The sequence below is a fragment of the Rhododendron vialii genome, chromosome 6a (genome assembly GCF_030253575.1).
Source record: "Rhododendron vialii isolate Sample 1 chromosome 6a, ASM3025357v1".
NCBI lineage: Eukaryota > Viridiplantae > Streptophyta > Magnoliopsida > Ericales > Ericaceae > Rhododendron > Rhododendron vialii.
This window is the reverse complement of record NC_080562.1, coordinates 36072680-36089439: the sequence shown is the minus strand read 5'-3', so window position 1 is coordinate 36089439 and position 16760 is coordinate 36072680. Positions and strand designations below refer to the sequence as shown.

Sequence of the window (16760 nt, the reverse complement as noted above, 5' to 3'; positions counted from 1 at the left end):
GGTTGGAATTCGTAAGGAGATGAGATTAGGATTGAGATTAGTAATGAGTATGTTTGTTTAGGATGTGATTAGATGATGAGATTATTAATATCATGTTTGTTTCATATGAGATAGGATTGGATTATAGTATAAATTTCCATTTTTGCCCCCTCCCTCACCCATACAACAACACACGCACACAGGGGAAAAAAAATCCCAGGAAAAAAGTTAAAACAGCCACAAACGCATTACTTTCTATTGTTTCCGGTTTCCCTACTTTACTCTCTCTCTCTCTCTCTCTCTCGATCTCGACCCACACCCACAGAACAACCCAACCAGCGAAGATTACGACGACGACGATGTCTATGACGACGAAGACAATGATCCAACCAAGCTCACAATCAAGGTCTCTCTCTCTCTCTCTCTCTCTCTCTCTCTCTCTCTCTCGATCTCGATCTGCACAAATACATACATATTTTGTGTGTGTGTGTGTGTGTGTTTTTGTGGTGGTGGCGGTGATTTTTGCTCCGGTGGTGGTGGTGATTTTTTGCTCCGGTGGTGGTGGTGGTGATCGAACTGTTTTTCTGGTGGCAGTTTTGTCTTTCTCCTTCATAAAACCCTAGGATTGGATTATTAATACCAAGTCCATGGGGGTATTACCAATCCCCCCTATTCCCCGCCTTTAGGAGCCTTGCTCATCCCATGGGATTCACAATCCGGAGGGATTTTGTGTTACCAAACAAGAGATTCACAGTCCGGTGGGACTGTTAGTCCAATCCCAAGGCTGAATCTGAATAACAAACGGGGCCCAAGGGCACCGGTTGAGCGATAAACCGTCTCTCTCTCTCTGTTTTTTTTTTTTTTCTGTACCAAAATAGTACTCCTAACTGCGGAACAAGAACGCCTTTAAGCTAGCCTCTCTCTCTCTCTCTCTCTCATGTTTTTGTTTTTGTTTTTGTGTATACCTTTCTGAGATCTCCCTTTATCTGATTGGTGCTGGGGTTTTGAAATTCTCTCTAGGGTTTCGCGGGAGAAGAAGGTGATGGAAACTCCGATGCTCGGATGTGATGTTGTCGGCCCAGTGACCCGCTCACGATCGAAAGCTGGAGAAGTGTTGTCATCGTTGGTGGGGAAAAAACGTAAAAATCGTGAGGAGGTATGCTCTGACGAGACGTCGTCTAACAGTTTGTCATCAGATGATCTTCAGATGCTTCTACATATCGACGAAGAATTCTCTCTCGGGTATTGTTTCACCGAGCGCGAGAAATCAGACGTGCTGCTGCAGACGTACTCAGATCTAAAGAAGAAATACAACGACGGCGAGAAATCAGACCTGCTGCTGCAGACGTTCTCATATCTAATGAAGAAGAAAGCAAAGGTAGCTTCAGATCAAGAAAAGAAGAAAGCAAAGGTAGCTTCTCTCTCTCTCTCTCTCTCTCTCTCTCTCTCTCTCGTTGTCCTTTTAGACCTTTCTCAGATGTGATTGCTGCGGGTGCTTAGAAATTTGTTGGGTGTTCCTCCCTCTATAGGGTGTCACTACAAATTCTGAGGAGGAGGTGGTGGGCTTGACATCAGAACAGCGGCAGGAATACTCCCGCAAGGATTTCGATTACCCTGTATGTATAACTAACTGTATTAATTGTGTACAAATACTACATTTTCTTCTTCTTCACACGTACTACTTACTTCGTTCTCTCTCCCCCTCGTTGCATCCTCGCCATCCTCACACTGCAGTGTATTTACGCATGTTTTGTTCTTTTTTTTGCTTCTGTTGATGTGATGGATACAGGAGTTTTATCGTGGACTTTCTAGCGACCTACCTATACACATTATTTTAGCTACAGAATTCGATCCAGATTTACCGGCTAATTTCTCCCGTCAGATAAAAAACTCAGCCAAGGCTATGGATTATTACAACAGTCGATTCGTAAGTAGTTGATTGTTTCTTCTCCTGTGTGTGTGTGTGTGTGTCTTGTTCTTGGTTTGTCAATTCGTAAGTGGTTGATTGTTTCTTCTTCTTCTCTGTGTGCGTGCATGTCTTGTTCTTGGTTTTTGGTAACTACCTTGTGCATGATTTTGGACTATTGTAGAACTCAAACTTCATCGAACCTTTTAATCCCCTCCTGATGACAACGCGGGAGGTTGGTGGTGGTTATTTGGATTTCGTTGTCATAGACACCCATAAATCAGGTCGACATGCCAATGAGATGTTCCAAGCTATCCTGTATACCTCTCCTGGAAAGGAACCCGAGGTCCTGATGTGCAGACCTGAATACATGCCCCCTGGCACCAGGAAAGGTTACCGCCCCTTGAAAGGTACCCTTTGTTTCGCTTTATTGTGTGTTGCCTGTACATTAGTATTACTGGATTGTGTATGGTCCTATGAGCTATCCTATACTTCTACAATTGCTGCATTGTGCTGGTTTTGAGATGTAGTAGCAAACATCAATAGGTTGAGATTGCAAATATTGATTTTGAATGGGTCACCATGATTTGTATGTGTTTGGCCGTATAATTGGTGTATCTAAAACCTTGGTTGAGTTGGTTAGAATAAATTGCATTTATTGACGGATTGTAGTCATGCAACCCTGTTGGATATATGGAAATGATAGTTAAATTTGGGAGGCTCATTTGTTACTTGATAAATCAATCTGGATTTCACCTTGTGTTTGGATTCTTGTGAAGATTGGATTTGAGGATGATTCAAGTTAATTGTTCAGACAGTGTGGTTTAAGATGTGTAGTTGATTAGTATAATCGATAGGCCAAAATGTGATTTACAGTGCCATAGGACGTGTGATACGGAAACAAACATAAATATCTTCCAGTTTAAGGAGTTCAATGAGACAGTTCTGGGATTTCTGCACAGATGATCCACTACCTTTCGCACTCAAATTACTTCCTAATATTAATGGTAGTTAAGGCATACATTTCAAGTGTCACGGTGTTATTAGTTATTTTGATTCAATTACGAGTATATCTTTGTAGAGATGCACATCTTGTTCCAAATTGTTTGTTCACTGTTGGAGAATCCTACAATTCTTTTAGATTTTCTTACATTGACTTTTCAGAATGAACAATCATTTTGGGACATCAAAGAAATTAAAAATTGGTCAAAACAGTTTGCATTGGAGGTTGTATTTGTTAACTGAAATGCATATAATTGGTTTTATGAATGAAGTAATAGTACGATTAAATTACGTATTATTGACAATAAGAGTAACTGTTCTGTTTCGTGGATCTTCTATGTGAGTGCCAAAATGTATATGTAATGTTCTTAGGCATTTTCCATATGGTGGACCCAAGGGATTGTCCATCCCATTGAGTGTACCGGAAGGAATCCAAACACGTTCGATTTGTGAAGTCTTGTCAACGGGCAATAGGGTAATTCCACTCACTCACACCTGGGCAATTGCTTCCCTTAATCAATTGCACTGTGTGGTAGGAATTGATTCGTAGAGTGGACTGAATGCAATTATATGCAGAGGTATTGGAGTGTTTATGCGAGGCAATTGGTTACACTGAAATTTTTACGGGCTTTATTAACCTTCCTGCTATTGTGCTATTTGCAGTTGGTTGGTGACATTTGACAACAAAATGGCAGTATGCTCTGGAAGGTCCATTTTTATGGTATTTGTGTGGAGTGGATCTCAACTTCTTAATGTATGGGATTTCGAACGCTTATTAGCAGTAGTATGTTTACTATGTAGTGCATGGTTCATTGTAAGTGGTATCTATGTGGGGTGGATTGTATCTGTCTCTGTCTGCTTTTGGATGTTAACAAACAACTACTATGAAAGACCCACTTAGCTTACAGTTTGGTTCATTTGGACGGTATGTGTGTGGAATGGATCACTTCTTTTTACTAATGGATTTTGAACGCTTATTAGTGGTAGTATGTAGAGTGGATTGTAGCTATCTCTGCTTTTGGATGTTAACAAGGAGTACAATAGAAGACCAACTTAGCTTACAATTTGGTCATGGCACTTCTCTGCCATACATTGTCATTCGAAAGTGTCATCTACTTATAAAGTGTCAAGTGTCAACCCATTATTTATTTGATCTAAAGCCATGTTCCCTCTTCTCCTTTCTCCTTTGTCCTTATAATTCTCCAATAGTTTGGTTCCTACGTAAATTACGTATTGTACCAATTCATACAATTGCAACAATTTAACCAAACAAATGTTGGACAATTTCCCCCAAGACCATGAAAATAGGCATACTAGTGTCGGGCTGTGTGTTCGTGCAGGGCAAAATGAACACATCAATCAGTGATAACTTTATGTATGGTAAAATCCCACTGTAATGAGGCCAAAAATTGGTTTGACTAGCTCCAACCGCAGGAGATGCTCGAAGTGTCTATAAATGATTTGCCTCATATAGGACGTATAGTTGTGCCCCTGGTGCAATGCTTTAGCGACTTTTAGCATCACGCATAAGCCTGGAAGTTGAGCATTTTCGATGTTCTACATACCAAATTACCAATGTATGGTGGCTCTGATTGATTTTCCTCTCTAAAGGGCCTAGAAATGCTTTTGTTGTATTGATTGATACCATGCCACTCTATTGTGCTGTCCCCGACTTCCCGTAGCTAAATATTACTTGTCGGTTAATTAATATTTTGTTCTCATCTGAAGCATCCCAGGTCCTAATTATGGGTTCCATTAAAGATGTGTTGATCATGCCCATTCACCACCAAAACCCCAATAATCTATTTGTAGTAACATAGGGCATGTCCATAGCAACAAGGAAACTATCACCTCACAACAATCTTATACCCAGCCCCAAGTATAAGCAAACGCTGGAAACAGAAAAAAGCTACACTGCACTCCTAGCCAGACCTTATTCCTCCCCACTCACATAAGTGTGTGGGGTGAGTGTGTACTGTGTGTGGGTCCACACTTATGTGAGTGGAGAGGGATAAGGGAAGCAACCAATTCTCTGATCCTAGACTCATTCGAGGGTTTTTTTCTTGGGAAGGACAGATGGTTTTTTTTGCTGTCATGGGAAGTGGGGAGACTTATAAAGTGAGGACGAACTAAAATTCTACCACGTCATTGGATTGAAGTGATCTCAGTCGTTCATTAAAAATATGATATGGCATATTATGAGGACCTCACATTTTTGTTTTGTGAATTGTATAATGTAGATTCTTTGTTTCAAATTTTCTTTTTTTTTTTTTGGTTGCCCAGGTCTGAGAGGTTGCCCAAGCTCGGAGGCTTGCAGGGTTTACCCCTGAGCCGGCCTAACCGTAGTCCGAGTCGGTCTTAACCTGATCTGAGACGATTTAGTTAAGACCACATGCTTAGGATGGCGTGATTAGTAGAGATGGCAATCTGCCCTGCGTTCGGAGCGGGTTTTTACTAAATTTTTTGGGTTTCAGGTCGGGTTGGGGAAGAATCCAAGAAACCCAGTCCGGGTCGGGGAGACTCTACCCCGCCCCGCCCTGAAATTTTTTTACATAAAAAATTATTTTTACTCTTGTATTTTTACATTTACAAATTAAATACCACATAAAATATTAACTATTTTTTCCATTTTTATGTTAGATGGTAGATTTTGGTTAAGTTATAATAATTATTTAATAAAATTTTATTATTTGTGCTCACTTGTTAAGTTATTTTTAAGTTTATAACATATTTGTGTATATAATATATATAAACAAAAGAGAGGCGGGCCGGGTTTACCCGAAACCCAATAGGGGCGGGGCAGAGAAACAGGTAGATGACCCGGTCGGGTTTCGGGTCGGGTTCTGGTATAAATTTTCGGGCCAGGTCGGGTATGACAAAACCCGCCTCATTGTCATTCCTAGTGATTAGGGGGGCGCGACCCGTTAGTGCCAAACGTCATTCCTAGTGATTAGGGGGGCGCGACCCGTTAGTGCCAAACGAACACGGTTCCGCCCCAAGCGCGTAGCCTAATTAGGCTGATCTGTCAGGCCCAAATGATTCGGCCCACTACACTTGCCATGGATTGATTGACTTTCATTCACGGAATGGGAACATTTCAGTTTTTTTTTTTTTCTTCCAATCCGTGGGAACATTTCAGTTGATAATTGAAATATACATATGATTGTAAAGTCCACATGAACGTTAGATATGAGCTTGATTATGAGTTTAATGATTAAAGGTGTTTGGCATAGTTTTTTTTTTTTTTTTTTTTGTGGGTAGGTAAAAGTTTCATTGTTTTACATTGCTTTTGAAATTTTTTTAGTTTAAATAGGTCTTTTAAAAAGCTCCAAAAAGTTATGTGAAACGGATATGATTTTGAATGTGTCAAAAAGTTTCAAAAAATTATGGGAAATAGCCAATGTTTCAATATTCAAGGCGCTTTGGCTAATATTTTCTAGCTTTAAATTCAAAACCTACGAATTGAATTTGATACCATCATTAACAAATTGTCGTCTGATCTGCGAGAGTTTTGTCTCTCGTTTCAGAGAGTTGTTAGTTTCGTCTTTGGATGAAATTTGTCTACAGATCGGGTTCTTTCAATCGATGCGATTTCATAACGATATTTGTGCCTCAACGTTCTATCCCTACACGATGTCTTTGAAGGAACAACTCGTGGCAGCTTGACAATTTGTAGTTCTTGAGAGTTCATTGGTACATTCATCCTTGGTTGAAGTGCACCTGATTGTCTGGGTACTTGGTGTCTTTTTTCTTAACTTTGTATTTTTTCTTGTTTGAGACTCCTAATTAGATGTTAGGCAGTTTAAAAGTGTTGATGTTGCATCAAGACATGTTTGGGTTAGGATGAAAGACATCGATTGTCTTGTGATTTACTCATTTTATATTTATTAAGATGATTAGTTTAGTTTTGTCCAAGTTAATTCCGAATGCAAAATAAGTGTTATAAATCGATTCAGTCTAAACATTACAAGTCCATTCAAGTAATAACTATTACAAGTTCATGACAATGAATACAAACACGGCTCCAAACACAACACTGACAATGAAACTCGCAAAGTGCAGCGAAGTCCTTGTCATCACTTGGTGTGTGCAAAATAAGTGTTACAAATCGATTCACTCTAAACATTACAAGTCCATTCAAGTAATAACTATTACAAGTTCATGACAATGAATACAAACACGGCTCCAAACACAACACTGACAATGAAACTCGCAAAGTGAAGCGAAGTCCTTGTCATCACTTGGTGTGTGTTACTAGATGTGCCTTCATTATTTCCCAATAGGCGAGGAAATTCATCCTCTTCAATAGCCTTTGGTGATTGTGTGAGAGGTTGATTCACTCTAGTTGTGTGCCTCACCCAAACATTGTGTGCCTCGTCCCAAGATCTGAAGCCTTTAAACACAGCCCCCCCCTCCCTCCCCCGCCCCCCCCCCCCCCCCCCCCCCCCGAACTTGTATGTTTGTTGACTACATTCGTGCCAAATTTCATAAATGCCGGGATTCCGCCTAACAAAGACCACATAAAACTTTTTGTGTCCTTCCATTCTAGATTAAGAAAGAGTAAAATTAAAGCACAATATCATACTAGTAAGTGTTTAACATTGAAATAAAGTTTGGCTCAGATACGTTGTAAGGTGATTCACACCACAATGTGAAGGCACTAGGTTGCAACGTTAGTTGCTGAATGACCTTCTGATGTTGCCCCGCCTAAAGTTCTTAGCACGTCTTGTACAAATTTATCATCATAGCCAATATACGATATAGTAAGGCAACAATTTGGTGCCTTTTTTATGTATATTTAGTGGGTGCTTCAGCAGATTTATGCTGTCTCTTTTATGTGGTTTTCAGAGCAGGTTTTGCCTTCGTTTTTGTAGCACATATCTGGGTTTTATAAACCTGTTTTGGGGTTGTTTTTCCTGCACTTTTGTGGGTTCAAACTTCTGAAATTGGAACAGGTTATTACTTTATGTTTTGCTGGGTTTCACAATGGGTTTTGCAGCAGGTTTATAGTGCCTCTGTGGCTCAGAAACAGTTCATCGTAGCCATGAAAAGATGCACTATAAACATGATAAAAACCCACTGTCAACCACGACCAAACTGAGACTAAAAACATGTTATAATTTCTACAGTTTAAACCCATATAAGAGCAAGAAAAACAAGGCCTGAACTGGAACAATTGACCCAGATATGTGTTGCAAGAACAAAGGCAAAAGCTGCTGCAAACCACACAAAAGAGGCACTATAAACCTGAGAAACTCCCATTGCCAAACCCAGCAAAACATAGAGCAATAACTTGTTCAAATTTTAAAAGTTTGAACCCACAAAAGTACAGGAAAAACAACCCCAAAACGGGTTCATAAAACCCAGATGTGTGCTGAAAAAACAGAGCCAAAACCTGCTGCAAACCACACAAAATGAGGCACTATAAATCTGCTCAAACCCCTACTGTCAAACCCAGCAGAACATAGACCAATAACCTGTTCTAATTTCAGAAGTTTGAATCCACAAAATTGCAGGAAAGCAACCCCAAAACAAGTTCCTAAAACCCAGATATGTGCTGAAAAAACAAAGCCAAAATCTACTGTAAACCACACAAAAGGAGACACTATAAATCTGCTCAAACACCCACTATCAAACCCAGTAGAACATAGACTAATAACCTGTTCCAATTTCAGAAGTTTGAAGCCACAAAATTGCAGGAAAACAATCCCAAACCAGGTTCATAAAACCCAAATATGTGCTGCAAAAACAAAGCCAATACCTGCTCTGAAAATTACACAAAATGAGGTACTATAAACCTGCTTAAACACTTACTGTCAAACCCAACAAAATATAGACCAATAACATGTTCCAATTTTAGAAGTTTGAACCTAGAAAAGTGCATGACAAACAATCCCAAAACTGGTCCATAAAACCCAGATATATGCTGCCAACCCAAGGCAACACCTGCCATGAAAACCACAGAAAAGAGGCACTATAAACCTTATAAAAACTCACTGTAAACCCCAGCAAAAGTGAGACCAGATAACATGTTCCAATTTCACAAGTTTGAACCTACAAAAGTGCATGACAAACAACCCCAAAATTGGTCCGTAAAACCAAGATATATGTGCCAACCCAAGGCAAAACCTATCATGAAAACGACAGCAAAGATGCAGTATAAACCTTATAAAAACCCACTGTAAAACCCAGCCAAACAGATACCAAATAACCCAGCAAACTTCAACTATAACAAACCAAAATCTGCTACTATAAAAGGCCTGACTGGATGTTGTATAAGGCACCCCCATAATATATCAAACCCAACAAAACAGAGTCCAAAACCATGGTCCAAATTCCTGCTCCACATAACCATAAACTTGCAAACACCTGGATACACACACACAGCCCAATGTTCTACAGTATGCACAATGTATCCAAAAACCTTCCAAACACTTGCACACAATTATAACGTGCAAACAAACTTACAAATGAGCTTAGAATGTATTTTATGAACTATTTAAATCGTATGAGCAATTCATGGCTGCAACTAAGGTTGTGCCGCCATGGTAACATCATTCACATGTCAATTAATTCATTATTGCCCTAGACGTTGGTGGGTTAAATTTCTGGGTTAGATCTTGTGGTTACAAGTTAGGACACAGCAGAACTCAAGGTCTGATCATCATAATATGTACTCCAAATCAATGGAGAAGGCAATATGCTAGGACGAACCAACATTGCGTTTTGATGGGGTCACACTAGATGTCATTACACACACAACATTGAAAATGCAAGTAAAGGTTAGGGCTCAGAAATGTACAGCATATCACAGGTGTACTCAATGGCTGCAACAAAGGTTGCCCCACCAAGGTAACTACCATCAATAACTTTTGATTGGATTCATCATCGCCCAGGAGATAGTAAACAATCACCCATAAACTTGTCATGCAAAAGATAATCACATTTAGAATTTTCCAAAAAGTTCATAAAATTCATCATCAAATAATGTAACGTGCATCATACATATTAGCGGATCAAGATGGATCAAAGTAATGTAACGAGCATCATACATATTAGTGGATCAAGTAATGTATCGTGCATCATACACAAAACAAGGGACCAAATGAATAGTGCATGATATATCGGCCACTTAAAAAATGGGCCCATTGAATAGAATGTCAAAGGTCGGCTACTACAACAAAGTTAGTTCATCAACTTCTCATTCCCCGCTAAACCACACCAAAGACAAGATCGTCGAGGACGTACTCAGCCCAAACTTGCCTTTTCTCCTCGGCAAGCCCAAAGGAAGTGTCTACCCACTCGTCTTTCTCGCTAATAATGGCACATAATTACTTGAAACCTTTTGTCATAGTAAGGTCCAACTTTTCGATCTCCTTTGGAAGCATCCTGCGAAGAGCAGATAGGTCTTTTTCATAACCAATTGCATTGATAAATTTCTCCATATGCATATCTGACCTATTCATGGAAGCATCCATGCTTGCAAATATTGACTCCTCATCCCCCATTCTTTTCCTCTTTTTTCCCTTTTACTTCCGGCATTGGCCGAAGGCATGGAGGTCCGGGGAGTGGACGTTGGGAGTGAGGTACGACGTGCAAACGTAAGAGGTACGGAGCTTTGAGGTGTGGAGACCAGAGGTGTGGAGAGTGGAGGTGTGAAGGTCAAAGGGGGTGTAGGTGTTTCACATGAGTAAGCGGAGGAATATGGTTGTTCTTCAAACAACGCTTCATAGAAATCCCCCGCCAGATCCCCCATCTCTTCTTCAAGATAAGAATCCATTGCCTCGGGTTGCGCCATTTTTGATGAAATCTCCGCTCCCTCCCCGTTAGCCATATCCTTACCAAATAGTTGTTACCACTCATCAAAGGTAAGGGAAACTCTTCCCGTACACCTCTTTGGCCTTCCTAGGATTGGCCAACGAAAACATTCAAATTTTAGTGCGATATCCAGTGCTTTAAACATATAAATTTTTAAAGAATTGGAAGTTACCTATTCGAATTCTTTCCACACAGTCGGATCTACGTTGATCCGTTTGTTCACATCGTCCCACCCAAACCCACTTAGAGCTATAACGTCGGTCAATTTTACATGTAGTGCTCTCCCATACCTCACTTTTGAGTAAATGTGGGAGGATGCCTTTAGTTTGCTCTCCGGCAACACCTTTGCCAACTCCTTCTCGAGCGTGGTGAAAAAACCGTGTTTAAAGCCATTGTCCACACCCCACCTGTGAGGACAAAATTCTGCCACCATGCATTTAATGAGGGCATCCTCTTCCGATTTCTTCCAAGTCCTATAGGACCTTGGGGCTTTTTTGGTAGACACCTCCCCTTGTTGGTTGGTATCCATTACTACTTTTCCCCTTAAGTTGGACAAGGGAAGTAAACATACAAACCAAAATATTAAATACAAAACCAAAAAATGAATCATATTATATTTAATGTCAATTTTATCATTCATGATTTTTTCGGTGTTCTTGAACTTCATTGGATAAATCATATTATGGTTAGGGTTAACTTCATCAACCTTATGTATTCACTACTTTTAGAGTCCAGATTTTATTCATCACAATGACAACCGATGCCAAAAATTTCATGCTACAACCACCACAAAATGTCGCTATTTTACAACCTCCAACCACGATAACATCTAACCCAGAAAATTCAGAAATTATACCCTCCAAAATTGCGAATAACTATGCACAGATCAGGCCCAGCAATTTCATACTATTAACTCACCAAAAATCACAATAAAATACGTACAGAGCCCAGATTTTTCAAAATTATTCATGATCCAACCACAACTATAGATCTGACCCAGAAATTTCAGAAATTTAACTCATCAAACTCGCAACAAAAAGCTATAAATATAACCCAGACATTTCAGAAATATTCATGCTCGAACCATAATAGATCTAACCCAGAAATTTAAGATATTGAACTCATAAAAAACGCAACAACAAGCTACAGATGTAGCCAATTTTTTTTAAAAAAACTCATGCTACAACCACCAAATAGATTTGAACCAAATAACACTGTTTCAACTCATACCTGTGAGTGAAATCGTGCACAAATGAAGTTCGAAAACCACCCAACCTGAAAATCGCCACCAAGCCTTCTGCCTCCACAAAATCACAGAATGGAGGAAGGGGGCAACACTGATGGACAGAAGGGGGATTAGGAAGGGTGTTTCGGTAAAAAAAATCCACCCGTATAAGGCCGGATAACTTTTGGCTCGCCTCAAGGTCGGCTAAATTTTATCACGGAGAAACCCCCTTCCCCTTGATATTCTTCCAAGGGCGGCAAAGACATGAGGGAAACGAAAAAACTTCCCAAACCCTTGATAGAATGTGGAGCCCACACCGAAGAAGGGGTGATATATTATATGTATATGATATATAAATTTCATACGTACCCCTAACATTTTTGTTTCACATTTAAACTCCGAAAAAACTATTTGCACCGACGGTTTCCGTAGGGAAACCGTACCGACGGCCACGCGCGGCCGTCTCCGGCCACCGGACGGCCAATCCGAGCCGTCCAAAAATTTAAAAAAAAAAAAACCGAGGGGCCCTACACGGGAATAAATGGCATCCGATGTGTGTAGGGTTCTTGATCTGAACACTCTTTTTTCGTGTATATATGTATTTTTTTTAAAATTTTTGGACGGCTCGGATCGGCCGTCCGGTGGCCGGAGACGGCCGCACGTGGCCGTCGGTACGGTTTCCCTACGGAAACCGTCGGTGCAAATAGTCGGACTCGTTTTTGCTGAAGTTGCTGCACCTGTTTTCTTAATTCGTCTATTTCGATGTCGCGGAGATCTCTTTCATGAACTGGAGTACCCTCTCCCACCTTAGCTTGACGTCTACCACCAGCCATGAAATCCAAAGCTCTGATACCAATTTGATGCCGGATTTGGCAAATGGAATTGAAGAAAAGTAAAAAGAGGATAAAAGGATAAAGCTCACCACCCAAGTTAAGGAACTAACGGGATAAGATATCACTATCCGAGGATTTAACTAGGGATACAGGGCTAGGGAACCGTTCACCACTCAAAGGAATCCACCTAAGAGATACAGAAACGAAATAAGAAGATAAACTTCTCACTAGCCAAAGGCTATATTTTAATTCAACACCCTCTAATGATTTTCATTCATATTTTAATTCAACACACTCTAATGATTTCATTCATAGGAAAGGATATAAATAGGACTTGTTGGAACATCCCTCCATCATAGGAAAGGATATAAATAGGACTTGTTGGAACATCCCTCCAACATAGGAAAAATAAACTTAGATTTCCAATACAAAAATTAAAAAGACTTGACCACAGACTAGTTGAAAGATGTGTTTGACTCTTGAAACTTAAAAAAAACACTTAGAAACTTTAAAAGACTTAACAGATTTTTTTAAGAAGCTCAAAAGACATCTTGCTGGCAGAAACTTGATTTATTTGGGAATTCAAATTTTGGGAACTCCGGTGTCAGCTAACCAGACCCTCAATATTCTTGGCTCTCTCTTTAATAGCACGCCAGCAAGCCCTCTAAAAGATGTATATCAAACATGCACAAGAAACTATGAGACAGTCATTTCCAAGCTCGAGACAGCAAAGAATCTTCTATCGTCCCCCAATTATAAATCTGCATCCGGTCTTGCTACGGATGCAATGACTAATATCGTGAGTTGTGAGACTAGTTTCATATTATTACCATTCCCGGACGAATCACCAATAGTTTCTTTTTTAGAATTGACTCAAAAGTCCTCCGACCTTGCCCGAATCATTGAAATTATTTTAGTGGTTTTTCTCGTGTAAACGTGTTTTGAGTCGTTATTTTCGGCATGTAGACCCTCTTTGCAGTTGCAATGAATAATAAAATCTGAGAAAGACTACAATACACAGCCCTTATATGAGAGTGTATCATATGCACCCCCCAAAATATTATAAATTGTAGAAAAAATGTTATGAATCGTATTGCTAAAAAGTTACGAATCTTATAAAGGTTACGAGATACACTAAAATGTTTTAAATCGTAATGAAAATATTATGAATCGTACTGCTGAAATGTTATGAATTCTAGAATAAAAGTTACGAAACACAGTAAAATGTTATGAATAAACATAAAATAAATGCATATGATATATCTTTTTAAGGGATATATTGTAGACTTTCTAAAGATAAACCAGCGATAAAACTAATTGTTCAACGACTACTACGTACGTACTTCATGTGCTACTACTCTCTGCGCACAAACATTGTGTGTGTAAAACCAAAGAGAGAAAGGTTCATCTCTGGGTTGGGCTTACCAATAAGGTCCAATCCTCTCCAAAGTCCAAACCTCAAAACTGTCGGTGATTTTTTCCAAAATCTGCTATTTGAAAAGAAAATGGCTTATTAACTTTCCTGGTCCCCAAAATATTAAGCAAGTGTCATTTTGGTCCCTTGTATACCAATTGCAGACATTCAGTCCAAAGAGAGCTAACAAATATAACTAAACTAAACTAAACCCTCTCGGCAAGGGCGGAGGAAAATGGAGACAAATGGAGTCAGCTGACCCCACTGCCATCCAATTTTTCAACGAGGGTATTTATACTTCACACCGAAATAATACCAATTGACCCCACTTAAAATTCTCAATTTGACCCAATTTGTTTCAAAGGTTTGTGATTTAGAAAAGTAAGGAGGGCAAATAGATTTCTTCTTCTCCCTTGAAGACCAATCCCAAAACCTTGTACACGCACACAGCCATCACTTCGCTCCACCGATCTCACTGCTGTCTTACTAAACCTTCTTCAACCACGCTCTAAAGTGCTATAACGCACATGTAATACACCATGTTGGTTTGTAGCTTTTCTCAACGGGAGGAAGATGAGTCACCAATTGGCAAATTGAGTTTTAGGGGCAAAACAGACATTTTCACATAGGAAGAAAATGTGAAGGGGACGTAAGGCTGTGTTCTTGGAAACTTGAAACTTATTTCAGTATTTTGTAGCTTTTGTCTTAATTTTTAGAATTAATTGTTTGTCTCGATGAGACAAATCAGAAAATATAAAAATATGGACTAATGTTGAAAAAATTCAAATAAGATGGCATTTAAACAAATAAGATAGCTGTTAATACTTTTTTCGTCTTTAGTTAACCATTTTTTTTGCTTTTGGTCATAATTTTGTAGTTTTTAGACTCCTCAAATGCTTAATCCAAAAATATAACCCATATCTAGCAAAAACTCAGAAAAACAAACAAAACACACAAAACGAACCGTTTTTATAGAGAAAAACGTGCTTTCACATATTCTTAACCCGAAATAGGTGAGAATAGGAGCAACTCATTTTGTAAGCTTAATTCTTTGACCGGCCACTCCTTAGAACAATAAGCTCAATTAAATATCTTCAAATACTGAGACAATCATCCAATTCTTTGTCTAAAATTCTTTATTCGATTAACTTAGGTGCGAGATTGAGGTTGTCTTTTGCAAGAATCATGTAAAAATCAAGCTTTACAAAATGAACGACTCTGATAATTAAAGTAGAACCATGTGCGTGCCTCACATAAGGTTGAGTAATGTCATCCACTTTCTGATTGGTTGAACAGAATTTAGCAACACTATTGTCTTCTTCCCTACAGAAGTGGTACTTTTTGCCCAATAGCCTAGCAAATTATGGCCAGTTTGTGCTTTGCTGACAGTTGCGAATGGAGTGATGGGCACCATGTACTCGTGTATCGGGTTGGGTTAAAAATAGAGGTGGCAAATTGAACCCAGATCCATTAACAAAACCAGACCCATAATCTAGAAAATAGACCCAACCCAACCCATTTATTAGTTGGGTAAGAATGGGTTCAAACCCAACTAACCCATTATTAGTTGGGTCATAATTGGACATTAATTGGGTCAACTTAAATGACCCAATGGGCAATGAAAGTAACCCACCAAATTCCATCTCTTAATTGGTCTCTTTTGCAATTGAAAAGTGGAAGAGTACGGCCCTCCTCTCTCTCCCTCTCCACCCACCCCTCCTCTCTCTCCCTCCCCATCCACCACCCCCCCCCTCTCTCTCTCTCTCTCCCTCTCCCCCCAACCCAACCCAACCCAACCCAACCCCACCCCACCCCCCCCCCCCCCCCCCAGGAGCCGTCTCTCTCTCTCTCCCTCCCTCTCCCTCTCCCCCCAACCCAACCCCACCCCACCCCACCCCCCACCCCCCCCCCCCCCCCCCCCAGGAGCCCTCTCTCTCTCTTCCTCCCCGGCCCTTCAAACCCCTCAGGAGCATGGCCTTCTCTCTCTTTTATTCAATTATTTTGTGCTAAATCACACGCGTCCAAAAATATTTTGAATGGTCCAAATTAAAAATCAATTGTGACCGGTAACAATTATTTTGACCAGTCAAAATTGAAAACACATCTCATCCATTAATTGCGCGAATGGACCCGTGAAATTGTGCTCCGCCGTGAATAAATTTCTCTCATGGTAGTCCCGCAAAGGATTTGGATTAAAAAATTGACTTATTTTTTTGTCCTTATTCAAATTTTTTTTGCATTTTTTTTTGTCTTGTGTCATATTTTTGTGACTTATTAATTTGTTTTGATGAGAGGAATTGGAAAAGTAAAAAAATTTGATCGAAACTTATAATTTTTTGAATAAAGACAAAAAAAATTAGTTGTTCTCGTCTTTTTGAAAAAAATTATGAGTTTCAATCATAATTTTTTTTTACTTTTCTAATTTTTCGATCATAATTTTTAGTATATATATAATTGGGTAAATGAGCGAGTCGGGTTTGCTTTAAAATAAATGGGTCGGGTTGGGTATGGGTAATTAGACTCATAGTTAATGGGTCTAAATGGGTCAATGACCCATTAAAGACCCAACCCACTAACAACTTA

The 16760-nt window shown here is 39.6% G+C and overlaps 1 protein-coding gene across 1 annotated transcript; it reads left to right on the top strand.

Moving 5' to 3' along the window:
• The first annotated feature begins 200 nt into the window (after window positions 1–200).
• LOC131330258 (uncharacterized) lies at window positions 201–3847 on the top strand. Its single transcript, XM_058363786.1, has 6 exons — window positions 201–385; window positions 1000–1390; window positions 1509–1595; window positions 1769–1906; window positions 2070–2295; window positions 3551–3847. Exons 1-6 carry the CDS (start codon window positions 339–341, stop codon window positions 3559–3561), a joined length of 900 nt encoding a protein of 299 aa, XP_058219769.1. The 5' UTR covers window positions 201–338; the 3' UTR covers window positions 3562–3847.
• The last annotated feature ends 12913 nt before the right edge of the window (window positions 3848–16760 follow it).